The 27,510-nt window shown below is 39.8% G+C and overlaps 2 protein-coding genes across 5 annotated transcripts in view; both read left to right on the top strand.

Annotated features, from left to right (window-relative positions):
• The first annotated feature begins 546 nt into the window (after positions 1 to 546).
• LOC147254445 (gap junction delta-2 protein) lies at positions 547 to 3,851 on the top strand. The gene is made up of 2 exons (XM_086215147.1): positions 547 to 672; positions 2,659 to 3,851. The coding sequence occupies exon 2, from the start codon at positions 2,664 to 2,666 to the stop codon at positions 3,765 to 3,767; it is 1,104 nt and encodes a 367-aa protein (XP_086071273.1). The 5' UTR covers positions 547 to 672; positions 2,659 to 2,663; the 3' UTR covers positions 3,768 to 3,851.
• A 14,752-nt stretch (positions 3,852 to 18,603) lies between these two features.
• The window catches only part of LOC147254444 (RNA-binding protein Musashi homolog 2-like), a 208,296-nt gene continuing 199,389 nt past the window's right edge, over positions 18,604 to 27,510 (top strand). For 3 of the 4 annotated variants that reach the window (XM_086216101.1, XM_086216099.1, XM_086216098.1), the window contains exons 1-4: positions 18,604 to 18,776; positions 19,563 to 19,603; positions 19,795 to 19,876; positions 20,260 to 20,344. In XM_086216101.1, the coding sequence (XP_086072227.1) occupies positions 18,715 to 18,776; positions 19,563 to 19,603; positions 19,795 to 19,876; positions 20,260 to 20,344 (270 nt within the window). In that variant the 5' untranslated portion in view covers positions 18,604 to 18,714. Of the gene's footprint in view, positions 18,777 to 19,013; positions 19,073 to 19,562; positions 19,604 to 19,794; positions 19,877 to 20,259; positions 20,345 to 27,510 lie in introns of those variants that run through there. The other variant, XM_086216100.1, reaches the window with a different exon arrangement.

Here is a 27,510-nt window from a genome sequence, read left to right as displayed (position 1 = left end):
CAGTAACCACACCAACCAAAGCCCTGGGGCATAGTTGTTTCTGATTATGGACAGGACTCCTTGACTATTCTGCTTCTTCCTCATCCCCATCAATGCGTGTGTGCCGAGGACAGTCACAGATTTGGACTAACTTTCTGGTGGACTCAGGAATTGCGACTGGAATTCTCATGGAAGTAATTAAAGGCCGATTTTCTTCATTTGAACCGGTGTCTGATGACTGCATGGAGAGCTCTACCAACTCCAGCTGAGACCTGCTGTCCTTGTCCCTGTTCTCATTTCAACATGTTTGAGGCGTCATCTGGAAAAGGAAAAGTAAAATTATTTATTCTTCTCACACTTAAACTTTTGGAATCAGCTAAACACAGGGCTACATAAACCTGCATTGTGTTCCCTTTCCAGCTTGTTCCATACACGTTTTGTTTTACTGTTCCCGGCTTTTCAGAAAAGGAACCCCCTCATTGTGTTCTGAAATCTTTGTTGCACTGTACATTGCCTGCCTTTGTAGCCACCTAGCACAATGCCAGTTTCAGATAGACCAGTTCATGATGTGTGGTCAGCCTATTCTCTCCCCATGCTCTACAGGATTCATTGCATCTAAACCTGAAGATTAAAAAAAGCCATGACAGCAACATGGCGACTATAAGGATTTATTCTTGAAAGTTCAAGGTTAAGGTGAGTTCATTCTGTGTTACCCCTAATTTTATATATAACTTACAGCTCTTTATGTTCAAATATAAAGTAGCTTAACATTTGTAGAATGTATGACATGGATGCCCCAAATTTTCCCCATAGAGGACCAAAACTCAAATTAAATGGTGGGCCACAGGCAGGTATCACTCTCTCTGCCTCTGTTTTGCCCATTTTCTTGTTTCCTTTGCACTGAACTGACATCTTGCTCAAAGTGTCATTCTGTGCCAGATCAAATTATCAAAAAATAACTCATTGTTTGGAATCCTACATACCTAAACAGTATTTTAAATCACCCCCCCCCCCAGAAAAGAGAAAAAACAGAGATTTATATAATGTAGGTAATTACTGTGTATTTTTCATTGTAAAGCATGTTATTGCCATTGCTGTTGTTATTATTTATGTCTTAGCTCATGAGGAGGAAGTCGATAAAGGAGTTATGAATTCACATGCGTACAGCTATGACCACTGCAGGTCACACTGAGTAAAAGGATGTCCCTTGTAAGTTTTCAGGGATCCAAAGGGCACTTTTATATCACACATATGAAATCTTCCAAAGGCAGCTATCAATACATTTTAATAAGTACATTAAATTAAGTTTCTAGGCCATGAAAAGTGAATAAATACATGGATATGAATACACCATTGCACTCATTTATTTCCGGGCAGGTTAATTTAAGCAAATGCTATTAGACAGAAATGCAGCATGCTCTATGACACACAACAGGTTTCCTTATTATGAGCTTTGTACATGGCTCCACTCTTTCAGAAGCACCATTGAATATGAATGCAGATGTAAATTAGCTAATGGCAATGGATCATTGAAACCTTGCTTGTTCCTTTGGGAAGAAGAGGACTAAGTAAAGTAAGTAAATTAGCTCACAGCTAACGCTCGTGCGTTGTCCCTGTCAAATAAACAAACAAATGAACAAATAAAATGTTTTGTAATTGTTGACTGTGACATCGGGTACTGAGTTCAATGCAAAAATCAATCTAATATAACTACTTAAAACAACTGACGTCGGTATTCTGTTGATGTTAAGTTGTTTTGACAACAAAATCAACTATCTCCCAAACTTCGTCATATTAAGCACACAATGTAACAGCTTTTGTCGCTGATGTATAGTTATTTTTAAGGCAATGAATAAAATCTTCATTTTGGACATGTTACATGTACAGGTGGAACAAATAGAAGAAAAATAATATTCATAAAATGCAGTATCTAATACATTATTAGACCATTAATTGGTTGCCAGCAGGCTACATCTAGCTCACCAAAACTCCCCATCCAGACCACGGGAGAGTGACAAAAAAAATGTGTTCATGTACATTATGGAATGTAGGTCATTCACATTTTAGAAGCTCACTCAGTCCCACACTGTCATGCATTAAGTGGAATAAATACTTTCATGGGCTTTTCAAAAACAATGTGTCTCATATTAGACAGTGGCAATTATGAAGTGTAAATCTGAATTATTTTTTTGATTATTTTTGAATTATTCATCAGTTTATTTTTTTTGTATTTTTTTAAATTGTGAATTGAATTGTTGTTGATGTTTGCAGTGGAGTTACAAACATCAGGATCAATAAATGAATACAGTCTTCCCATAATCAAGAATTAGCAATGCTTATGAAACTACAGCAACATTTGAGTGAATCATGTGATTACAACAAAGAAGCTCGATTCCTTTTATGCTAGCCAACTAACAAAATTAAGATTGCTGAGTTTTTCAGACAGGTGAATTAAATTTCAGTCTTTAATTTCAGTTATTAATCAATTTAGTAAGAAAGGCCACTGTTCCTGTGCTCAATGTTGCTAATCCTCAATAAATAAAATTTCATTGGTACTTTTCGTGGTACTTTTTGTTTAAAGTGTTTTATGGTGACAAAGAGCAGTAAGAATGTACTAAGGAACACTGATGTACACAGGAACTTCACTAAACAGTGCTAATCCTTCACTTTCTTCCCAAGACTCAATGATGGGAGACTGGTCCATCCTTGGCCGCTTTCTTTCAGAAGTCCAGAATCATTCTACAGTGATTGGTAAGATATGGCTCACCATGTTACTCATCTTCCGTATCCTGCTGGTGGCCTTGGTGGGAGATGCTGTCTACAATGACGAGCAGTCCAAGTTCACCTGTAACACCCAGCAACCTGGATGCAACAATGTCTGTTATGACACCTTTGCACCTGTCTCACATCTGCGGTTCTGGGTTTTCCAAATTGTACTGGTGTCCACACCATCCATCTTCTACATCGTTTTTGTTCTGCATAAGATTGCCAAAGATGAGAAGCTGGATGGCCAAAGGGCGCAGGTGCTGGCCCAAAGGCCTCCAAGACAGAGCTGTGGGCCAATAGGAAAGGATGACCTGGAGGCCTTGAGAGTAGGTTTGCCTACTTACTGCCCTCATTACCAGGAGGAATGGGGCACCAGGGAAGGAGCAGAGCAAGGATTTTTGGAGGAGGGCTATGGAGAGCTAGCAGAGGACCCAACCCAGCAATCCAACCAGGTTCTGCTCATCTACATTCTCCATGTCGTACTACGCTCAGTCATGGAGATCACCTTCCTGGTAGGCCAGTATTTTTTGTTTGGCTTCGAGGTGCCTCATCTGTATCGCTGTGAGACCTACCCTTGTCCTACTCGTACAGACTGCTTTGTGTCACGTGCAACTGAGAAGACCATCTTCCTGAACTTTATGTTCAGCATCAGCCTGGGCTGCTTTGTGCTCAACATCGCAGAGCTCCACTACCTGGGCTGGGTCTACATTTTCCGCATCCTCTGCTTAGCCTGCTCCACCTGCTGCAGTCAGGAGAAGGACCCTGTCAAAGTGTACTCCAAACAGAATCCCCTTCTGCTGCAGCTCAGGCACTCTCTGAGGGGGCAACTGGTCTTGCAGACCCCAACAGACATGGCTCAAGAGAAGACTGGAGGTCTACTCACACATGCCCCGGCCATATCCTTCGAGACAGACTCAACAGTGGAGTGCACCTCTAAGAGAAGTCCAGAGAACATTGACAAGGTGAAGGTCAAATTGGCTAACATGGCCAGACTGGGACGAACGAAGAAGTCTTGGCTATGAGACAGATTTTTTTCACAGGTATCACATTTGTGAAAACAGGGACTTAAACTTAAAAACATACTTACTTGAATTTAGACACTGATCCAGAAAGTTAGAGAGTTCATTAGCTATATTCAAATTTACGCCTAACTACCAGTGTAGTTTGGAACATGCACTTCTCTATTTTTTTTTTAATTCAGCAGTTTCTGTCCAGTGAATAACCCGCAATATTACAAGTTGTTGTGATAGAAAATCCATCCATCCATCCATCCATCCATTTTCTACCGCTTATCTTGTTAAGGTTGCGGGGGGGGGTGGAGCCTACCCCAGTGGCTTTTGGGCGAGAGGCGGGGTTCACCCTGGACAGGTCACCAGTCCATCACAGGACCAACACATAGAGACGAACAACCATTCACACTCACAGTCACACCTACAGTCAATTTAGAGTATCAATCAGCCTCGTCCTCTCTTGATGTCTTTGGACTGTGGGAGGAAGCTGGAGTACCAGAGAGAACCCACACAGGCACTGGGAGAACATGCAGACTCCGCACAGGACGATCCCGTGTCCGAGCCGGGACTCGAACCCAGAACCTTCTTGCTGCGAGGTGACAGCGCTAACCACTGCACCACCGTGCCGCCGTGATAGAAAATTAAAAATAAAAAGCGTCACAAAAACAGATTTTCCTGCAAGCAACACTGTTAATAAAACATTGCTTTTCTGCAACAATAGAAGTAAATGACAACTCAGAATCAACTTCCACAGGTGTCCCTCTGACTATATAAACAAAACTATGGCTGTTACTACAGCATCTAACACATTATTTACACAATGTTTTGTACTGGAAGCATTTACAATACAAAATTTAAGAAAAAAAAACACTTCAAAATGTTAGTCCAGGCAACATACAAAAAAGAAGCATATCACTGATCAAACTTTTGCAGTCCCTTGCCACTGGTGTTTAGGTATAGGCCAGTATTGAGTTCCAGTCTGGTACCTGTGTTTAATTAATAGGCTGTTTGAGAGACTGTGTGGAGGAAAGAGGGATCATTCAATGTGGGGGGCAGCATTAAGACTGACCTAAAAATGACTTTCCTTTCTTAAGAAAAATGGACAAGATGAATGAATAACTGAACTGGTGTGAGAAAAAATTCTGATTATAAATATTTCAATAGCCAGACCAGTGATCCTATGTCAGATTTACTAATAGAAAACAAAAGCATTTTTCGTGCATTCACAAGTTTGAAAATAAGTTGGCCCTCGAGAACCATCTGGAACCCTTGAGACAAAACCTTAACAATGACTAGCAGGCACTAAACCTTACACTGACATCATCTACTTTAACCTGTTTCAACCAAATCTTAATATCGTAGTCAGTAAAATGATTTTGATTGATATTTAAAAATTTAAACCAAAACATTATAATGATGATGATTATGAATATTAGTTGTAGTGTATGATTATTATTACTAATATTGTCTATCCCTAAACTTAATCATGAAGATATTGTAGAAAACAAATACTAAACATGTCTCTGAACACAATTTCTGGTTTTACTGAATCATACTTTGTCAACATTCCCTGTCGTGTTTCTACCGAACCCCATATTGCTGCAAGTGTCTCTGACATAAGTGTATGAATGTGTGAAAATATGTTTGAATAGCACCCTCCACCAACAGTGAATGAGTGTGTGAATGAGTGAATACAAAGCACTCTGAGTATTCAGGGGACCATCAAAGCACAATATGAACAGAGTCCATTAACAGTCCGTGAAAACCCTGAGGTGCGGACCTGTCTGGTTTTGGATGCCTTTTGAAGAGTACCTCATAAAACTGATTATTATCCATAACTACTTCCTCAAAAGTTAAATCCTCCAAAAAAATAAAAAATAAAAAAAATTCAAAGCTGTTCTTGGTGATTCTTTTTTTTTTTTTTTTTTTTTTTTTACAATTTTCAGCAATGTTTGAGTTGCCCATTACCCTTTGAGAACTACACTATGGGGAAATTATGTACACCATCTATTCTTACACGTTTGGTTTCTTCATCTTTAATTTTTAGTTACAGAGACATTCCCATAACAAAAACTACCAATTTCTAAATAAGTAATGGTGCTATTTGCGATTATTACATTGATGTAACTCAACTTATTTTCCTTTAGAAGCTTTTTTTTGTGTTTTGTTGTTCTTATGGTGGTGAGCAACAGGAAAATTGATGTACATTCTCACTCTGTTATTGTAATAATCAAATTGATGGTTCTCTCTGTGGCAAATATCAACATTGCAAGATTGTGTAAAATGAGTAGAATGGTTATTGTTTTGCAGTTCGATCCAGAGAGCTTTTGTAAAATGCATGTTGATTTATTGTGCGTAGACCATCCTGTGTGCAAATGTGTGTCTCCTGATACTGTGTATGAATAAAACACATCAAGCACAAATGAGGTAAAAATCCTTTAAGTTTTTTGATGGAGTGTAGTGTCCGTCCATTCAATTAAAGATGCTATGGCACTCTTAGTCCTGCAAGTGGTGCTCTAAGCCCACCGTTACTTTTAGGATACAGTGGCTATTTAGTTGCAGCGTGACTTGATAACTTGCAACATGCGCAGCTGCAAATGAACAGATGTTGCACTATTTTTACAAGTTTTTTCTAACAAAATGTCAGAATTTTTGTCCCTAAAAAAGAATGTTGAACAACAGTATGATCTGAAAGGATCATGTCAACGCTGGCAAGGACTACTCTGATGAGTAACTAAAGCCATGAGCATTAATGTTACAATTAGACAGTTTTATGCAGTTGTACTGATAAAGGCATTCTATTGCTTAACATCAAAGTTTTTTACTCAGTAAAAGCAATCAAAGAGTATGTTTATACTCGTTTCTTACAACCACAAAGTTTTGTGGTGTTAGTGTTTAATTGGATTATTTAATGATTTCAGAATCAACAGTAGCTCAGAAGGAGTTAGAAAGTTATTTACCCGGCAACAGGATTTTTAGAATAAGGGCTTGAAGACTGTTGTTTCTGCATAGCAGCAGGTTTCTGTATAATGTAATTTGTCTTTTTCCTCCTTCCATGCCTGGAGAAAATGTCCTTTTACCAATGTCATGTACAGTATAGCCGAAGATTTGATTTTGAAAGCAAAGTGGTTATGACTGTGGTCTGGAATTAGGACATGAAGAAATATGTACTTACATGATACAATAAATAGAATTAAAGAAAAACTCAGGGCTGCACGGTGGTGCAGTGGTCAGCACTGTTGCCTCACAGCAAGAAGGTTCTGGGTTCGAGTCCCGGCTCCAGGGATTTTGTTGGCACCGCCTTCACACCAGATGAGAAGAGCTCTGTACTTCCCAGCTCACTTTGAAGAATGTTTTTGGTCTTCAAGAGGCCTGAAGTGCTCCTTGGGATTAACAGTAAAGGATACAAATTGGGGTGGCACGGTGGTGCAGTGGTTAGCACTGTTGCCTCACAGCAAGAAGGTTCTGGGTTCGAGTCCTGGCTCAGGCACAGGATCTTTCTGTGTGGAGTCTCCATGTTCTCCCTGTTCCTGTGTGGGTTCTCTCTGGTACTCCAGCTTCCTCCCACAGTCCAAAGACATCCAGAGGGGACAAGGCTGATTGATACTCTAAATTGACCGTAGGTGTGACTGTGAGTGTGAATGGTTGTCTGTCTCTATGTGTTGGCCCTGTGATGGACTGGTGACCTGTCCAGGGTGAACCCCGCCTCTCGCCCGTAGATGCTGGGATAGGCTCCAGCCCCCCCCCCCCCCGCGACCCTTACTAGTAAGGAATAAGTGGAAGATGACGATGGATGGATGGAAAAACTCAATCTTGTAAAGTAAATGGGCAAATAAAATTCCATCTGACAGAGACTTTAAGAGACAGTTGGTCTGTAATGAGACAGGTCTGATGAGACAATGAAGAACAGATGATAAAACATGAGCACAGGCAAGGAGCTGATTGGATAAGAGACTCAAGGAGCAGGGTTGACAAGGACTGATGAGCTGACAATACACAGGTGAAAACAATAAATGGGCAAAAAGTGAAAAAAGTTTCATTCCAGCATTTCAAGGGCCCTCTAACTATTGGAACACTGGTTAGTCAGTTCCACTTGTTCCCCTACTTTTTACACCCATGATTGCTAGAAAGAATGCACTAAATGATAGCGTGGACCATTAGAAAGCCAGAGCGAAAGTAATTAAGACAGTGTGTGTGACTGTCAATTTCAAACTGTACAGATGTAGAGCTCATTATGTTGCCTCAGCAACTTTACTATACATACACTTGATAGTCAGTACAAGGAGTTTCTTTTACTTAAAAAGTATAAATGCACAGATAAAATAGCATTTGGATAAAAATAAAAGCATCTTTTCAAAATTATTGTTACAAGTAGAGTAGTCTTTGATACTGGGTTTATTCAAGTATCAGCACTACCTACATGATGTTAGTGTATTCCAGTGTTTCGAAGCATTTCATCCTTGAATGCTAAAGGCTGTGATAAAAAAAAAAAACCTCGATTCTCTATAGAGCAATTAAACTTTGATATCGATTAATAATTTGTGTCCTTTTCATGACTGTGAAGACATTTGGTGTTTGAATACAGAAATTCTGCTTTAGAAATCAAAATCATGGAAAAAGATATTGAGCATATTGCTTGACTCCCTGGCTAGTGGCTCCTTTCAATAATCTACAGACCAGACTGGAATGCTCAGCATGTTACAGCTGCCTGTGCTGTTTGAGCGCACAGCTGAACCGATGTGCGTTATGGAGATAAATCTGGTAGAGACCACAAGAGAGGGTTACTTCATACAAGATTTAATTTGTGATTTTGTGTGTGTGGGTGTGTCTATGCCTACTGGCATCAATGAACAAATGGAAAATGCTCTCCCAGCCTACAGCAGCTGACAAAGGCAGAAATTATAAAGATGTGGCTGAATGTACTGTATACCTAGAAATACACCCTGAAGCATGATGGCGCTGGAATGTTGTGTAGATTCATGTGAATCTCCATAAGAGGGGGGAAAGTTTTTTACCATTGTTGTTACATGTTGCAGCCAGTGTCAAGTTGATATCAAGGTGCAGCAGCTGAAACACCTGAAATTTAAATTCTTAATGAAGCCAGCTATCTTATGGTCAGTCCATGTTAACTATGTGTCCTTGACACCTCCTGTTACAATCATTGATCTCATGGCTTTGGTGCACTATTTTTTGGCATTCTATATCAAGCAAAACTATTTATTTTTAAATTGTATTCATTATGTGCTTTGTTCACAGCCTGGGTCATTTTCCCAAATTGTTTTCATTGAACAATAAATGAACAGACGTAAGTCCATAAGAACCTGGGCCACAGAGACGTTGATAACAAAATCAAAGAGGTCGAAGTCATGAGCGCTAAAATAATCAGGTAAAGAAATCATGTTAGAACCTCCAAGTCAAAATAAACTGGAGACCTGTCATTATCTATCATCCCTTGCCAATCTTGTGGGCAATGATGGTTCTCACACCTTTGCCCCCTGCATCTCTTTCTGCATTTTCTCCATCATTGACTTCAATGTAGTTTTCTTGTCACAAATCAAAGTTGTAATGAAACTGTGACCCATGTTGAGGTTTGAGAAACTTTTTTCCTTCCAAGATCTGGATGTGAAATCACCCTTTTACATCGTTCTTGCACAGTGAAGCTCAATCATCCAAGTGAAGACAAATTTCACTGGTGAGGGTCTTTAAAGACAGACTCAAACAAGAGAAGTCTGGAGAACAGGCCTCAAATGAAGCGAACACACACACACACACACACACACACACACACACACACACACACAAATCACAAATATTAGCAGTCACTTGAACTTAAAATCAAGTTCATCACATAACTACAACTTCAGAGTTCTCTGATGATTGTCATCCTCATCTATTGCATGAGTTGATGTCTGTGGCATTCGGAGCCTGTTTGCCAGCCACAGCTGGTAGATAGAACTCTGCTTTGATGTGCACAGCCGCAGCTCGTTGATGCAAGTTCATTACAGTGAGAACCAACAGCTATTGTTTAAGGGTCTCCTTGATATGCCTGGTCTGTGGTGGAAAAACTGAATGCAATTGGATCTGGAATTAAATGTCCTTCTGTGCCTCTGTCATTGCAATGAAGAGTCAACTGGCAGCTCACAACACTTTCATTAATGACGTGGAGAGTGGCACAGCTCCAGCCCTTAAAATGAAAATGTACACAGATTTAAAGAGGACACCCTCGAACAAAAGATGATTTTTGTAGTAGTAATCAAGCACTCGGATGATCAGGGATGTGTAAAACACGGAGGACAAACTCATAGTAAGGAGCTGATGAGGCTAGAGGGTGCAAAAATGAAAGATGGGTTTATTCTGATGACCTCTTCCAAGGAGGTAATGTTCTCTGTGTAGTGCAACTGAAGAAAATGAAAAAGAAATGGTCTGATTTTCATAAATATTGGTGATAAGCTGTAACGTGGGAGGGGTCCATGCTCAAAGGGCAAAGATGTTCTAGTCTGAATACACCTACTTGATCTATGGTGTTCTTTAAGGTTCAAATTCTTGGTGTGCCAATGTTCTTTGCATATGACTGCACTTGGAGAAATAGGGATATGAAATGAAATGACATGACCATGACTGCATTCGGTCACGAGTTCCCTCATTCAACAATGTTACATGATGGCCAGCAGTTACCGTCGTTAAAACATCAGGAAGTCTGTATCAAGGTGCAGGTTGGATCGGTGATTAGTATCAAAACTTTGCTGGAGGACATACTGTAGTTTGTTCAGTTTAAAATGTCTCATTTCACAACATTGACCTGTCTATGTTTCCTAACGTTACCCAAATGTATTTGTTCCTAACCCAACAAAACAATATCTATATTGACACATCCTAAAAATCCATCATCCATCCATCCATTTTCTACCGCTTATCCCAGCTGCCTTTGGGAGAGAGGCCGGTTCCACCCTGAACGGGTCGCCAGTTAATCCATCTTATTGCAATTGGTACATAATTTTTTGTATAATCCTACTGACAAACCCAAAAAGTTAAATATTATCCACACTTGACATTGTACTGGGTTATTCATAAACCTTGAATTTGACTTTATCATCTGCCCACACCAAAGGGGTTTGCTATCTGAGCGGTGCAAACGCATGAATGACACCGCAAACTTTCAGTTTTGAAGAGTTCAAGATTGTTAAACGTAATTCACCAACTGGAGACCGGAGGTTTTCAACACTGTGATTTCCAAAAAGTACTGAGTTCAAGACATATTTAGACTGGCCAAGGGCAAGGTGAGAACAGTTGGCTCTGGCAGCTCAAAGATATCAAATGTGGGGCGCAAAAAGATCCTAGGTGGTTGATTGAGACATTTTGTCATCTCTTATTATCTTAGCATTTGATAGGAGTTCACCCTTCTGTGTTGCTCCTCTGAGGGGAGAGGAATTCTTCAGTGAGCTTTTCATCCGTGTTGCTCAGTTTGATGCTTCCTGTAAAAACATCCTGTTACAAGTGGCTCAGACTTGCAACCAACAAAGACACAGGGAAGAACAGTTTGCTGTTAACAATAGTCTTTTTGTTGTCACATCATAAATAAATCTTATTTTGTGATCAGGGAATTCTGACCCATTTCTCCTAAAACACCCCCTTAGGAGAATAAATCAATAGGAGGCAAATGATCCTGTCCAGGTTGAGAATAACAAAGGAGACAGAGGAAAAGTTTTTTTTTTCATCGTTTTTGCGCATAGGTTTGTCAGACTATTGTCATTACTAACCATATATAGACAAGAAAACATAGATAAAAGAAAGAGGTTTATTTGAATATTATCTGATTTTGATTTTAAAAAATGGCATTTAAGTGGTGGTTGCTGGGTAAAATTCAAGAATCATGTAAAGATTTAAATGAGGCATTATTAGAGATTATTTCATCTTCAACTAACCTTGCATGTTTTTGGTCCGTGAGAGTGCGCTGGACCCCCCCGGCAGAAATCCCATGTAGGCACACATATTCCACAAAGAAAGGCCCCAGTTGGCCAACAGGTTTTGGTCCAGAATCTCATTGTGGGGAGACAATACTGCTTACATTATACCTCTATAACACACTCATAATTCTGACAATGATGCGGTGAGAAGCACACAGCAAGAAAGCTCTGGGATACTGTATGTCCTTTTCTAAATATTCTCTCCATACCTGCATGATTCTCCTTGGTGCTCTGGCTTCCTCCCTCAGACCACAAAACACGCATGGCAGGTTAATTGGAGGCTAATAATTGTCAATGGATGTGGAGGTGAATGCAATGTCATATAAGCCCTATGATGGACTAGCAACCGGCAACCCCACTTGATGTGAGGTAATACTGACATTTGTAAGTGGATAAATACATTTTTCTGCAGAACTCCATCCACAGCTGTGCAATGCTGAGCTACAGAGCTGCTGGGATCTCTTCATGGAAGCTCCGCTGACTCCACTGAAGGTGTCAGCCTTCCTATGGATAACTAACCCACACAAATAAATTCTAAATAACCCTTGAACAACATTTGTAACCTGTGACACATAAATCTGTACCTCACCTGGAACTTAGATGTCACGTGTTTTTGTATCTGAGTAATAAATGACACTAATATATCATATTGATGTGTAAAGCCTCAGTCAGTGGATGATGAGCTGCAACCACAATCCAGCAAAAATTGGCGATATATGACCAAATGAATTGTCCCTTTAAGGCAGAGAGAAAGTGAATGGAGAGACTGATGAGGCATGTATAGAGTGGCTAAAGGTCACTATCTCTCAGAGAGGAAATAAACAGCAATTACTGTCGTATGACAAGAGGCAGGGAACAGATAGCTTTAATTGAGCTCTCACTTTCACACCCCCCCCCCACGCCTCCCCAGATGTTACTACACTGCTGCAGACAAACATATGGTGAGCACTGCAGCAACATTACACCACATACACTCATTCTCCAATACAGTGAAAGACTGCACATGCCTGTGCCTTATGAAGTCTTTACTTAAACACTCATTTTACAGAAAATGGAAGGAATTATACGGTGTACAATCTCTCTAATATTTTATTTTAGCCGCAGAAAGAACTCTTGCCTTTTATTTGAATACTGGCTTATATAGGCTTTTTTGTCCAGTTAACCTGTTCTGAAATATATTTAAATCATAGAAATAAGATGTACTTATTTTTGATTTTTACATTGGTTTTAATTTTGTTTGCTGCAACCTCAACACTTATATGTTAATGAATGAGAGATGACCGGAAGAGTAAATCAAGAGGATGCTGGAGGTTCCAGGAAGAGGGGGAAAACAGAATTGAAAGGAAAGCAATCCAGGCCCTCTAAAATGTATAGGATGCAATATTTTCACACAGAGGACAGTATCATTAAGAGGCATTTACTGTTGTGGATGAATAATTTCTACAAAGTCAACATGTTCAGTTTATAATGTAGCCTTATGATCAGACGGCAGAAACTGCTGGAGCAAGTATTACATGGTGGCCACGACACGTAAATACAAATAAAGTGTTTCACATATGATGCAATGCGGTCCAAAAAAACCCTTATCCCATAGATTACAGACATAGCTGTAAAAAAAAAAGGATACATTTTTGAAGCATAATCATTTCTTTTTGAAATTACCGTTATTTTATTTGTTTGGTCCTATAACGTTTGGAAAGCGCTACAAGAATAAATCATTTTTTCCCCCCATTCAAATTACAGAGGGGTTTAACCAAAAGTGAAATGCTCGTCCAGCAGAACCCTCTCATGCACACCTGTGTTTCCTTCATACCCAGAAGCCGAGCATTTCGTGCTTCATGCATCACTGAGCAACTTTCCATAGGAAAGAATTGAGGCCAGGCCTCATACACTGTATCCTGCTCTCTTTAGTCATCCATGGACTGAACTTTACCCAAATGTTGTCCACAAATCTAATTTCAAAACTAGAAATACCTCATCAGAGGTGTATGCCTCTACAAGGTGTGTGCAGACACGGTCCTGACCTTGACCTTTGATCTCCATGATTTTTCAGGTCATTCTTGAATTCAAGTGGATGTTTGTGGTGACTTGGGGGAAATTCTTTTAAGACACGCCCAAGATATCCCTTTTAAATAAGGTGACTGGGACCTTAAGCTTTGACCTTTGCAACCAAAATCTTTTCAGCACCCAAGTTGAAGCAATTCCCCCAAAGAGTTCCCCAGGTTTTGCTTTAAAGGTGTTGGTGCAGATGTATGTAAGGACAGCCTAAAAACCGTAAAGCCTTCGATAGCTTTTGCAGACACAGAGGCATAAAAGTGTTACTGTGTTGTCCTAAGTGAAACGAAGCAGAGAAGGAGAATTTTGAAGAAAGAATAGCAGACTGATTGATGTGTTAACTCTAGTAACTTGATTGAGAGAAAGGACACTAATATTCTGTAAGACTCAGTAGGATGATGTAACCCTCTGTATGAACTGTGTGAGCCACACGTGCTTTATAAATGTTTAGCAGTGCGATGTCAGATCATTGCTTTCTCTCTGTTTTGACAAAACAGAAGAGAGCGGCGGGGGCCGGGGGGGGGGGGGGGGGGGTTCTGTTTCATGAAGCTGTCCCAAAATTCCTCATATAATTTTTTTGTCCAAAAACAGTAATTGCCTGCATCAGTACAGCTAGTGTTTATCATTTGCTGTGTACAAATATGTAAAATGATCTCATATTGTTGCTTTAGAAACAGTTACATAGCCAGAAATATTTTCAGAACGGGGAACATTGATTTAGTGCTTCAAAAGCCCCATCACAGCAACTGCAACTGCGACGCATCATGCAGACTCCGCTTGAAGTGCTGGTTCCACATCTCATGAGAGGGTTCTTGAAACACTCTGGAGACATGCATGACACATTCTGTTAGCAGCACAGAGTGGGGCTCTATTTGTTTTGCCCACCCTGAAGTATTTTCTAAAACATGGGTCAAATTTGTTTGCAGAAGCCAGGGAGGCAGGGCACAATAAATTGTAAGCTGTGCTTGATCGATTTGGAGTCAATGCAGACGTTTGGACTCATTTGAAAGATAAAACTCTTGGTTTTTTTGGCGAACAATTTGATTCATTGTGCTACCGGCATTAAGTAGAAGTTTGAAGACACAGAAATTGAAGGTTTAACCTGTTGCAAGTTGTTTGTGGGAAAGAGAAATAGAGATTTGAAGACTGGTATTACTGAATTTAGAAAAAATGATCAGCCATAAGAACACGAAGTGTGCATAAATCTGAAGCACTGAGAAGGTAGTACTCCACCAAGAGGGGTTAACTTCATAATCACCTTATGGATTCAACAAATTATAACTTAAAATGTTTTCTGTAATATGCCATCAATCAAGAGGCATTTAGATTAAGTTGCGTATGATGCTGATTTATTACTGAGGTCTTAACTATTTCTGTATAGCAATTACAAATCCGTTAGAAATGTTTTTATCATGTAAACATTTTTTTTCTGATTGATTGAATGGACTGGGATTGCTGTCGCTTTAAGAAGTTTGATGTGTTGACAGTGTAGCTTGATTGCTTTACCATCAGTTGTGTTGCTAGGTTGTGGCCTAGAAGAGGACCAGTATCTTTCCGTTGTTGATCTTTCAGAATGCCAGTGCATCATCATCTAAATTCATCAAAATTGCTTCGGGAACCAGATTGTGTTTTTTTTTTTTCCCTTTTTCAAGTCTGCATCCTGTGATTAGCATCTCACAACAAGTGACAAAAAAAACTGTCGCTACAGACACAAACTTATGTTCATTTATATCATATTCTATTTACTATCGCTTTAACCCTATCGTGGGAAATATTCCTCGAGCTTCAAACCACACCGCAGCTATGAAAGACAATATATTCAAACAAAAATATTACTGACTGATAAAACATTTCTAAAGCACCCATGGTGTGAGTAACAAAGAAACAAGTGTCCATAGTGAAACTGACACATTACTTCCCTCTCTCCTAGTCCAATCCTTATCTGCTGGTCTTTAAAAGTTTTATTGATGAATGAATCTAAACCTATTATAGTCTGCAATGAGGGACCCCGCATGTCCAACCAGAGGGTGGTGTTTGATATTTAGTGTGTAGAACAATGTATGGCAGCTGAAAAGGCAGTCTGGCCTGAATTACTATGTATTTTATTCTTCTACAGTACTTGCAGCAGCAATCTAGGTGGGAAAAAAAATCAACATCACAGGGAATCTAACTTGCATCATGGATATATTGCAAACTGCAGGAGACTGTGACTGGGTGAGTAACGGATTACTCTGATTATAATCCCCACAAATTCACACTCAAAAAGGGACATTTTGTCCCCCTTTAGTGCAGCTCACTGAAACTTGATACGGAGGCCTTCAGCATCCATCTCCAACTGTCTGAGCCCCGTAGGAATCCACACAAAGGCTGAGATCATATCAAACCCCAAACATTGAAAAAGTTTACCCAAATCTGAATTATGCTGAGGTAAGAATTGTTTACCCCAGCATTTGTGATCCTTCCACAGGTACAACAATTCTGGAATCAGCCAATTGATATTCCACAACACCCTATACATAAAACTCACAAGTGACCGCTCACCCTCAGATGCCAGGAATTCATTTCCTACTCAGTTCCTCTGTTGATGTTTCAGTTAATTTTTTGTATGACGAGTCTACATCAGAAACCAAGACCACCAGCGAGCAGATGAAGTGTGACATAAAACATTTGATTGGGTGAAACTGAAAAGGTACGAGAATGTGAACATAATTATCTTGAGCATGAAGGAACTACTCAACCCATGAGCCATTGCAAATGATATATAATATATTGCTGTACATATATAATATATGTTGCTAGTTAACTTATTAATGATATATGTGAACATAAAATATCTATGTGTTAAATGTTCTTCAGAAAGGAACATCTTGTTCCTGCAGCCAGGTTTCTGAAGTCAAGAGATGTCACTTTAGGAGTGTGTGTAGTGTTGTAATTCTCTGTGAGATTGAAGATGTAACCCATTTTTCTCAGAACGCAATTGATATCATATGAACTTGAGGCTTCTGCAGGAGCAGATACCAGCATTTCAGATGGTTCCAACATTTGGCTGGTAATCAACTCCTCTATGAAAAATATCGACGCGATCTTCACTTCTGGAATCAAGATGAGGGGTCACTGTTGACCTCGAAGCATACAGAGTTATAAAAAATGCAACAACACAATAAATAATTAGCTGTCACTGGATTAAGAAGATAACTCTTCAATCTGTGAATCACAGTTGGTTGAAGGGCTCCTGTGACTGATGGTTAACAACAACAATGATTTATTACAACTGTCCTAAAACATTTGTAATGAAGATTCTTATATTCTTTTATTTTGACACTTTTTTTTCACTTTGTTCATTTCCTTTCTTTTGCTTCACATACATCACTTCCTTTGCTCCCCTGTCCACAGCACTGAGCGGTTCCTGTCACTCATTTACCCGAGGCAGTTAACCTGCTCTTTCCCGGTTAAACCCTGCACATCTTTTGACAAATTCTTTCATGATTAACACACAGGTAAGCAGTGCTGGTAAGCACTTGTTTCCTTTTAGCTTCATTACGTGCTCATGTTTAAATGTGAATATCAAGACAGGTGACCAATTTGACCAGTTTTAAATTGTCCTTTTTTCCCCTTCTGGATTACCAACCTAAGCGTTTGCTCCCTTTAAAATTCAATTTCTAAATTTGGAAAAATAATCCTGTGTGGAGACAATAAAGTTCAGTGACTTTTGCATTCTGACCCCATGACCATGATGATAGCAAACCTGTCTTTTAACACCCTCCACCCCCCCCCCAAAAAAAAACAAACAAACAAAAAAACAAACAAACAAACAAAAAAACCCCCATCTGTCTCCAAAATCTCAAAATCATCCTCAGGTATAATTTCAGCATTATGATCATTAATCCACAAACACTTTGATTTGAGCTACTAAAAAAATCCCTGTTACCCCTCAAGCTCTGAGAGGACATATGCAAGAGAAGAGGTTGAACTGAATGCTTCAGCTGGTCACCCCTCGCACTACCACGAACAAGGACTGAATCGGGAAGTTTGGAAATGTAGAGGTTTTGAGTTTTTTTGCTCAATTCAAACTGTTTGTGGTGCATCTGAATAAGAATACTTTTACATCAGATAATACATTTGAGTTTTTATAAACACGTTTTTGAAATTTTTATTTTTTTTTACAGTTTTGCTGTAATACTTTGTGGCAATCAGGGATTTTGGAGTCTCAAAGAAGGTGCACAGCAGTGAAAACACTATCATGATCGCAAGGCAACTATTTGAATACCCAAGCACACTTTTAAGTACTTTCAATCATAAAAAATATGCATAGAATACACTTTTGGATGAAGTGGCACTTCAGAGCAGAGGATGTGCTTTTCAACTGTGTGGCTCAACATATTCTGACAATGGCCGTAATGTCCAGCGGCAAAATTCAATTTTGTTAAATTTGGAAAAGATTCATCTGAAACAAAAGAAGTATGTAACAAAAGATGATGCATGACCAACACTTGAAGGAACACTGACAGCGGCTGAAATTGAGAGTGAAGAATGAGCTGGAATTTTGAAAGCAGCTGCACTTAATATGAACAAACAAAAAGAGTCATATCCAATAGTTTACTAGTAATCTTACACACTCTGGTCATGCGAAGAAACCCTCTGATTTAGGTTCTGTTAGTATTTTTGTGTCAGGAGGTGTCCACTCCGTGATGCTACATGATATTTCCACTGAAAATGCCACATGAGAGAAAAGCACAGCACTATTACCGGTTAATGTGGGCGGGTTATAGAAAAGTGACGTAAGTGTAATTAGTCGGTGACGGAGGAGGAGGGACCACAGACCAATCTGATCCCACGTGTGACGGCGCGCTCTCTGCATTCCCGGCTCCCCACCTCCAGTCGGTCTATCGACCTACCGGTCTCAGTGTGTCCGTTAGTTACTGCCTGTAGCTAGGTCAGATATGGAAGGAGACGGGAGCCAAGTCACGTCTGGAAGTCCGACTGAACCGCAACACGACCCGGGGTAAGGTTACAGCCAGTCAATACCAACACCGCGTTTGTCACACATCAATAGTTGTTTTCAAAATTGCACATTTTGCTGCCTCTCTCCGCGCTGTCACTTTGACTGCCTTCCGGGTCCGGCCAACTACACCTTTGTTTGGTTGTGTTATCATACGGGCCTGCCCCCTTTTAATGTGTACACGCCTGGCTGGTCCTGATATGCGCTGTTACCGCGCGTACCAACACACACACACCAAACTTCATAGAGAAAAACTGGGTGGTCGAGACTGGCGTCGTTACTGGCAAAATGTCACTTTAGTAAGATGAGTAGCGATTACCTTTAACAGATGTGGCGGTTGCTCAGGTTAATTCGGCGCTTTGTTTACTTTGCTTGGTCGCATTTTTTAAAATAAAATACTACAATGGGGCGTGTTGCTCCTTCGTGCAATATTCTGACTGTTGACTCAATGTAAAAAGTTTATCTTCTCCACGGAATAAAAACAGGGCGACTTAATACGTATATGCCGAATTGAAGATAATGTTGTTACTATTATGAGTTCACAGTCCGAGCAAGACTACCTGCCAAGAATTTAGCAGATTTGAGCAACTATATAGTTCGTTTCGAAGTTGGTATGAAGCTTGGTCCACAGCGGAGAGAGGGAGCTGCCGCTGGCGCTGCTGCTCGCTCAGCCCCGGACTCGGCTCCCCTGTCGCCTCATTTTATCCCCAGCCCGGAACTTCTCTCCACACAACCAGATATCAAGCATAATATCAAAATGACTGTATTGACTTGTGTTTTCCTCGGCAGGAAAATGTTTATCGGTGGCCTCAGCTGGCAAACTTCACCAGGTAAGACCGGGCGACGCGAGCTCTGTGTGTGTGTGTGCACGCGCGCGCTGCGCAAGGTTATTATGATCTCAAGTCCTCCATTCGACCCCTGCGTGTACTCCTTTGACATTCAGCATGCTTTGACTCATGCTTATATGTACTGAAGGGATGTAGGGATAACTGTAACTCTTTCTGTGTTTGATCTTCCACAGACAGCCTTAGGGATTATTTTAATAAATTTGGGGAAATCCGAGAATGTATGGTGATGAGAGACCCCACGACAAAACGCTCCAGGTAAACAAAATCCCTCATACTTCCAACAATTGACACAGAAAAGAGGCTGCATTGCTTTGAGATACGTTAATATCAATTAAAGAGGATGGGTTTATAATTCAGTGTGACATCGGCCTGAGAGCTCGTGCTGTTCTCTTCATTTATGATTTTACAATCTATTCATAGAGGTCGCTCTGCTTAAAATAAGTTGAATGTAATTTAAAATCAGCGCTCTGCACTGCCATGTATATAATTTACACTGCTGTGTCAGTGATTTGAGATATGAATTAAAGCAAACTGGCCAGGATAAATGATAAATGAAGCCTGGTATCAATATAACTGTGGATCAGAGCTATAGGCAGAAGGGCAGCAAATGACCATTTGATGATGTCATTTTTCAACAGGGGCTTTGGCTTCGTCACTTTTGCAGATGCTGCCAGTGTGGATAAAGTCTTAGCGCAGCCGCATCATGAGTTAGACTCCAAAATGGTACGTTCACCTCTTTTCTGATTACAAGTTTGCACACACTCATCTTCACTGGCTGTTCATGTCACGTAATTGTTTACCTGCAATTACATACAAACCAGGGCTGGTCATGCTTCTCATTATTTTGCGGGTGATATATTTAGAGCCTCACCTTTTACATATTTGGGTCTTATTTGAGTCCATGTGCCGTTCTATGCCAGTGTGGCATGATGTGCCCATCATTGTCATTGCTGCACAACTATACATTCCAATTTAAGATGGATTGAAAGTGTCTGTGGAAGATGTACATAAAATGCCTTCATCTGTGTGTTTTAAGGAACATGAATATTTCTTTGGGGCTAAACAACACATTTCCTGTTCTGTGACTCCTGTGTCACACTTTCCTCCAGAAATAATTTTGGGTACAGTTATTGTCTGTATGGACTCTTTTGCTGTTGCAACATATTAAAAAAGGGTGGTTTTTTTTTTGTTTTTTTGTTTTTTTCAAAACTGCAAATGCCCTAATATAACACGAAAAGTCTCAGTCACAGAAAGATGGGAAGAAATTATTTATATGGATGGAAGGATGCAATATGTGTGTGTGTACAGTTTCAAATGGTGTTGATCCTCAACATTACGTGTTAGGAATGTCAGGCACGATTTCTGTTTAGAAAGAGGTTTTTTTTTTTTTTTTTTTTAAATGTTGACCGGGTTTCACATGAGGTGGAAGTTTTGATGTGTTTAATAGTGAGGGGATAGTTTCACCCAAAAATCAACTGACACTCACCCACTTGCTGATGGACGTTTGGGTGACCACTTTTCAAATGTGCAAAAAAAATAAATAAATACGTGAAATATACACAATAAAACCATAAAATGCCTCATTACTGCTTGTTTGAAGTAATCCATGTGTCCTGAAGTCTTGATATGTCAAGTTGTTTCGAAAAACGTCCACGATGACATGTTTTTGAATTGAATTGAATTGAGTTTGAAGTGAGTTTATTTTGCTTAGTATCAAGCAATCTTGTAACAAGACTGGCAAATCAGTGCGCCCTGTTCCTTAGTTTGAACTCCCGGATGGAACAGGTTTGGGAGTTGAAATTAGTGGGAGATTTATCTCTACCTTCAATTGATAGTTTTTTCAGTGACGTTAATGTCCACCTGCATAGAAATGTTAAAATTGTCAAGGTTGAGGAAAATATCTGTCTCCCCTCACATATCATTTTACTTTGGAGCACAGGGACTGATGAGACTGAGGTCATTTGTGTGTGTAGGGCTGGGTGTATGAAGTAGGTCAGCATGGATGACGAAGCCTTGGGACAGGTATTGAAATGAGGCTGCAGGTGGAGCCTAGATCTGATGTGCATGTGTCATGTTTTGGATGAAGCAATAATACGTATGAACTCCTCAGCCCAGACAAACCGCAAACAAGCCCAACTTCATGTAACAACAAAAAAAAAAGACTTTTTTTTTTAACCTTACTGTTACTTTCCTTACTTTTTTTTCTTAAATGGGTCTGCCACAAAATATAAAATCTTCTTCCTGGACACATTCTATACCCTTCAACCAAGTGTGGAGAAAATTTGTGTCTTTTTTTTGTTTTCGCGTATTCCTTCTGTTTATTTTCCTTGCAATGAAATATCTCGTTGCCTGCCGAGTGGATCAAGGCTGTTAAACAACCGACGTTCAAATATTCCTCCTAAAACCAAGGTTCGAGTTTTGCGTTTTTACTGGAATCATTGTGTCAATAAGAAGCGAAAAAGAAAGTCTTTTTAATGTCTAGAGACCTACAAATTACCAAGTAAACAAAAACTATTTTATTCAGTGTGTAAATCTCTGTCGGTGCTATCAAATGAGAATTTGTTGTGGTTTTGTGAAATGAATGAGTTACATTGGTTTCAAAATTTTCAACACATTCATTCATAATATTTTTTAAAGCAGATTTTTAGATTGTAGCTGCGTTCACTACTCCATTACATGTTTCTTCATTCAGTTTAACTCACGTTTAGCTATTGATTAATGAAAATGATGGTGGTGGCGGCACGGTGGTGCAGTGGTCAGCACTGTCGCCTCACAGCAAGAAGGTTCCAGGTTCGAGCCCCGGCTCCATCACAGAATCTTTCTGTGTGGAGTCTGCATGTTCTCCCTGTTCCTGTGTGGGTTCTCTCTGGTACTCCAGGTTCCTCCCACTGTCCAAAGACATCAAGAGGGGACGAGGCTGATTGAAACTCTAAATTGACTGTAGGTGTGACTGTGAGTGTGAATGGTTGTCTGTCTCTGTGTGTTGGCCCTGTGATGGACTGGTGACCTGTCCAGGGTGAACCCCGCCTCTCGCCCGAAAGCCTCTGTGATAGGCTCCAGCCCCCCCGTGACCCTTAACAGGAATAAGTGGAAGAAAATGGATGGATGGATGGATGGGTATAGTGGCACTTCTGTTATGCAGGCTGTAAATTCAGTACAGAGGACAAGACCCATGAGACCGCACGTCTGACATCAGAGGTATTGCTAGCCCCCCCCCCCCCCCCCATTGACATTAATTTTTCCAATACCTTCACCATTCAATTACATATTTGCATTCAAATTGGTAGTCACCAGTACAATGTTAATGGTGATGGTCCAAATTAGAAATAAAGACATAGAAGTAAGTCCATATGGGCTGCAACATGGGGAGAATCTTTGATACCGATTCGTGCGAGGTTTGGAGTGGACCTCAGGCAACCATTGACTCGCACTCTGTGTCCAACACTAAGAAACGCTGTTGACGTCCCCCGACTACTTCACTTGCATGTTCCCAAACTAGCTGCCAGCAATCGAAAAGGAAGCATTACAAGAATGCCTTTAAGACTCACTCACTCACTTACTCATGCGTGACAAAGTTAATGTGACTTAATTTTTCAGCTTACACATTCATCCAGTGCTTGAAGAGGAAAATCAGTTAATCAAACTTTACTGGTTCACATATGCTCTGAATTCCTGAATAAAATTTAGGAGGAGATATCATGAATGTAATTATGCTACTTATATATTGTGCGCTACTACTTCTTCTGCACTACTACCTCTACTGCACGACTACTTCTATCATGCACTTTGCAAAGCAACAGCTGCGAACCCTGGGAGGCAAAGACTTTCTTGCACTTCCTTACCGTATGCATGTTGTTGTGTTGTTTTTGTGTTACTAACTTTACCACTCTCTGCTCCCTTAATTGCTCCCCTCGGGGATAAATAAAGTTTTCTGAATCTGAATCTGAATCAATGATATTTAAAATGTCAATGTGTTTTCACAAATGAACATCACTTTATTATAAATGGAATAAGATTATATCTGATAATATAGAGTATATTTGTGACATATATATATATATATATATATTTATATGTATATATATATATATATATATATATATATATATATATATATATATAAAAATAGATAAAAATCATGCATAGACATAGTCCCAAGAAGGGGACTGATTTGTTCTGGTTCAGGTTCAGTTTATTTCTTTGTCCCGTTTATTATTTATTTTCTCTGTCAAATTTGCAATTTAATTGCAGACAGGATCACATACCACACACCAAGAGACACAACAAACTACAATACAGATATGCACAAAATAATGTTTTTTTTTTGTGATGAATTGTAATGTGGTAATGAGCAACATGACAACAGTAATTGACAGAACTGACTCTGTGTATGTGTTTTTTCCTTTTTAGAGACGACAAGCCATTACATGAAAGAGCATCAGAATTAGTCTAAAACCACAGCAGTGTGTAAAGGCAGTGTCACCGAGATATAAAGCCACTGGTAATGTGAGCTGAAAAATACAGAAGACATGTTTCTTCTTCATCTATTCTGTCAATTCAGCTGCATGCCACTCTAAAATTCTTCTCAGTTACATGTGTTTCTGCTGTAAGACAACAGAATGAGAATGAAATAGAGAAAGAAACAGGACTCATGAACAATACGGGCCTTTTTAAGCAACGTGAAGCAAATGGGTCAAAGACTGAACGGTGGCTATTTCTGTAGTGCTTCTGAAATGCTTGTGTGTGGGTTGTCAGGTGACTGTTGCACTGACTGACATTTTATCAGTAGTATGTTATCTCTTCTCTAATGAGATGTAGTTGTTTTTTTGGAGTGCATTTGCATTTATTGATTTTTTAGGGACAGCAGAGGGTGAATGTGAGAGTTAAGGAGTGTGTGTGCACTAAAGGTGACAGACTTTGTTTTCTTTGGGTTGGCGGTGACTTAAATCATTACCTCTTGCAGGGGTGTTTGATGACAGAACCCTCAGACATTCGCACCACCGATTAAGAAAATGTTTTGTTCTGTAGTGTTCCGAATAATTTCATGAGTGATCACATTGCTTACCATAAAAATATGTCCTCAGTGAGGTCAGTCACCAGCTAGAAAGGTCTCAGAGAACCTGTGTACGGTTCCGCTCAAATGGACTTAAACTTCCTCTTTTAATTCAGCTGAGACATTGCAAATACCTCTTTGGTGCTGCTAAGTATCAGGGTGAGTAACCTGTCAAAATCTACAGTCACAGCCCCTTCCTGATTTGTGCAAGTCATACATGGCATTAAGTGAGCTGGGATTCAAACCCAGCTCGCCTGCTCATAACTTTTGGTACACAGTTCTCAGTAATGCTAGCCACAGGACAACAGATACCTGGTAGTCCTCTTAAAAAGAAGTATGTTGGTTTCTGTAGGGTGCACAATCTTAAGTTGACGTTAAGTTCAATAGATTGACTTATGGTCACAGTGCAGCAATATGCTCCAATAATGTGGCAACCCTTCTTTGTTATAGAGCATCAATGACCTTGTCTTGACAGTTGTGGTGCTCTAGCAATTTCCGCTGACAGAGTTTCCAATCATGGTCTTAGTACCACACTGGAAGTGGTTGGCCAGATTTGCCTGATTTCTTCTACCTTGTTTTCAAATAAATGAATCAAATGGTCTCAGTTCTATTCCCATCATGTATTGTGCCGAAATTTAAGAAAACAAAACAAAACAACAAACAACAACAACCCCCCCCCCCCCCAAACCACTTTGGGTCTGCTCTCTTAATACAGTAATAGATACAAAAACATAATGGGGTCTTCGCCTGAAGTATCTTCAGGCTCAGGCCCTAATAATTTTGTTGGTGAACAGATAATGTTGTATTCACACACTACTGCTTTGTACTGCATGGACAGCCTACTTTATGAAAGGACCATGTCTATGAAATACCTTTCGGAAGTTGCTGGTTTAAAGCAAGTTTGGAGGCGATCATGAGACTTTAGGTGTATGGCAGTGTTTAATACAGAACCAACAGTCTCGGCAGGGAAGAAGCTGAACCCAAGGGAAGTTGTTTTACAGGTTCAGGCAGTACTCTGGGATATTCTAAGGCAAAAAGAAACTGTTGTACCGGAAATTCAGAGGGAAAAACAGCTAGATTTGCAAGAGCAGTCACTCAGGCGTACTAGGGCCCATGGCTGAGTTTGGAAGTTGTAGAAAAGAGGAAACATATAGCTTTAGGGAAAAAATGGATGCGGAAAGATTCATATATGATGCAGCTTATGATGTGTTTCCATGTCCTCAAAATCTTGGTAAAAGGATGGACATGGACCCAACAGTTCCTTCATGTCCAGGTTTTGCTTCAAATTCTATCAGGATTCCTGTCTCAGGATCAATACACCTGTAGACATGACGGCTTTCTCAGCTGTGATGCGGATCAGTTCTGGAAGGCACAGATAAATTTCGTCCTGCTAATTAAAGCTCGAGTGGATCACATTTTCATCTAAATGAACATCCCTTCCATTATAGCCCTTGTCAAATTACCTCACACAGAGCTCATTAAGCTCATTGTGCCCAGGTAAATCTCTGTATTTCACACTAGATGGCGTTAATGTATGTGGCGCAGTTTTCATAGCCATACTGCGCATGCTTTATTGGCAAAAATGGCTACGTCCAGTTAGCCATCTCCTCACATTAATATGTACTTGTGCGCCTTTTTCTAGACTTGTCAAAATATTCCCATGAAATGAATCAGAATTGTGAGAATTGTGACAATGACATGACTCTTTTCACAGGGGTTGAGTGATTTTCACTATTCACCATTTGTACGGCTGAGCAACAGTAGCTGATACAGAGCTCCTGTTCCCCACTACAGCATTCGTGCTGATAGGGGAACTAGATCACATGCTTCTGTGAATTTTCTGGGAGTACATGGACAAACAGTACCATTCTTTGAGCCATTTGGATAAATTGTTACTTTGTCAAGGTGATTCTTCCATGGGAGGCTGGAGGTGAGTCTTGTATTCATGTCATAGGAAACCGGGCAGAAGAGAACTGTACAACTGAACAGAGCAAGTACCATTCAATCATCTTTGGTACGGTTAAATAAAGCTTGCATTCACTCAGCCAATCATCTCCCTTCCAACCCTAAATTTCTGCCTTGTTTTATCATCAGTTCAGTATATTTTTGTCGTTTTTTCTTCTGCCATTTTCAAATCTTCAACTCAGTCTCATTGTCTATTTTTTCCTCTTCTTTCAACCTGTCTTTGTAGTTTTGTGAGTGCAATGAATGCAATTTCAGTAATTTCACTATAGCCGACTTAATCTTTGGTACCAAAAGATGAGAAAGCTGTGTGTCAAACTAACTCCCTTGCTACACTTTCATGCTGTTCAAACCGCATGCCGTAAAAGAATATGCAGAAAAAGGGTACATAATCTGTCTCTTAACATCACTTTACATTGAGTCAATTAAAAAAAATGGAATTACTTCAGTGTTTCTCTTCACTTTAAATGCACTTGTTCCATTACTTAGCAGTTTTTTTTTCGTCACCTAATTAGGCTGTTTTGTGGAATTTAAATATACAGATATATCCTGTTAATACTGTAAAGTGTAGGTACCTGTTAAAAAACACATTAGCAAATGCTGACATGTGAAGAACAGATCGCTACTCTGTTTTAAGGGATGTTTTTTTTGTCTATTCAGCAGTCTAAAATCCAAACGTGCTCAGCTTGCAGTGATATATCACAGACACATCAGCAACTGTTCACAAATGAGAACAAAGAAACTGCCATTTAGTTTGAGAAATGACTCTGTTGTTGAAATTAAATCCAGCAGCCAGATGTTTCTTTTGTTGTGGGGCAATTCTCAAACAATTATTAATCCAATTCACCTCTTCAGTGAATTTTTTACTGTTATT

Source organism: Aulostomus chinensis, chromosome 10 (assembly GCF_037954235.1).
Source record: "Aulostomus chinensis isolate RoL2024-O1b breed Wild chromosome 10, RoL_Achi_v1.0, whole genome shotgun sequence".
In the NCBI taxonomy this organism is placed as follows: domain Eukaryota; kingdom Metazoa; phylum Chordata; class Actinopteri; order Syngnathiformes; family Aulostomidae; genus Aulostomus; species Aulostomus chinensis.
The sequence above is the reverse complement of the archived record's forward strand: the minus strand, read 5'-3'. Positions and strand labels throughout refer to the sequence as shown.

What these genes read in the sequence shown, in the direction of transcription:
- LOC147254445 (XM_086215147.1), top strand. Translation starts at nt 2,664, where the DNA reads ATGATGGGAGACTGGTCCATCCTTGGCCGCTTTCTTTCAGAAGTCCAG.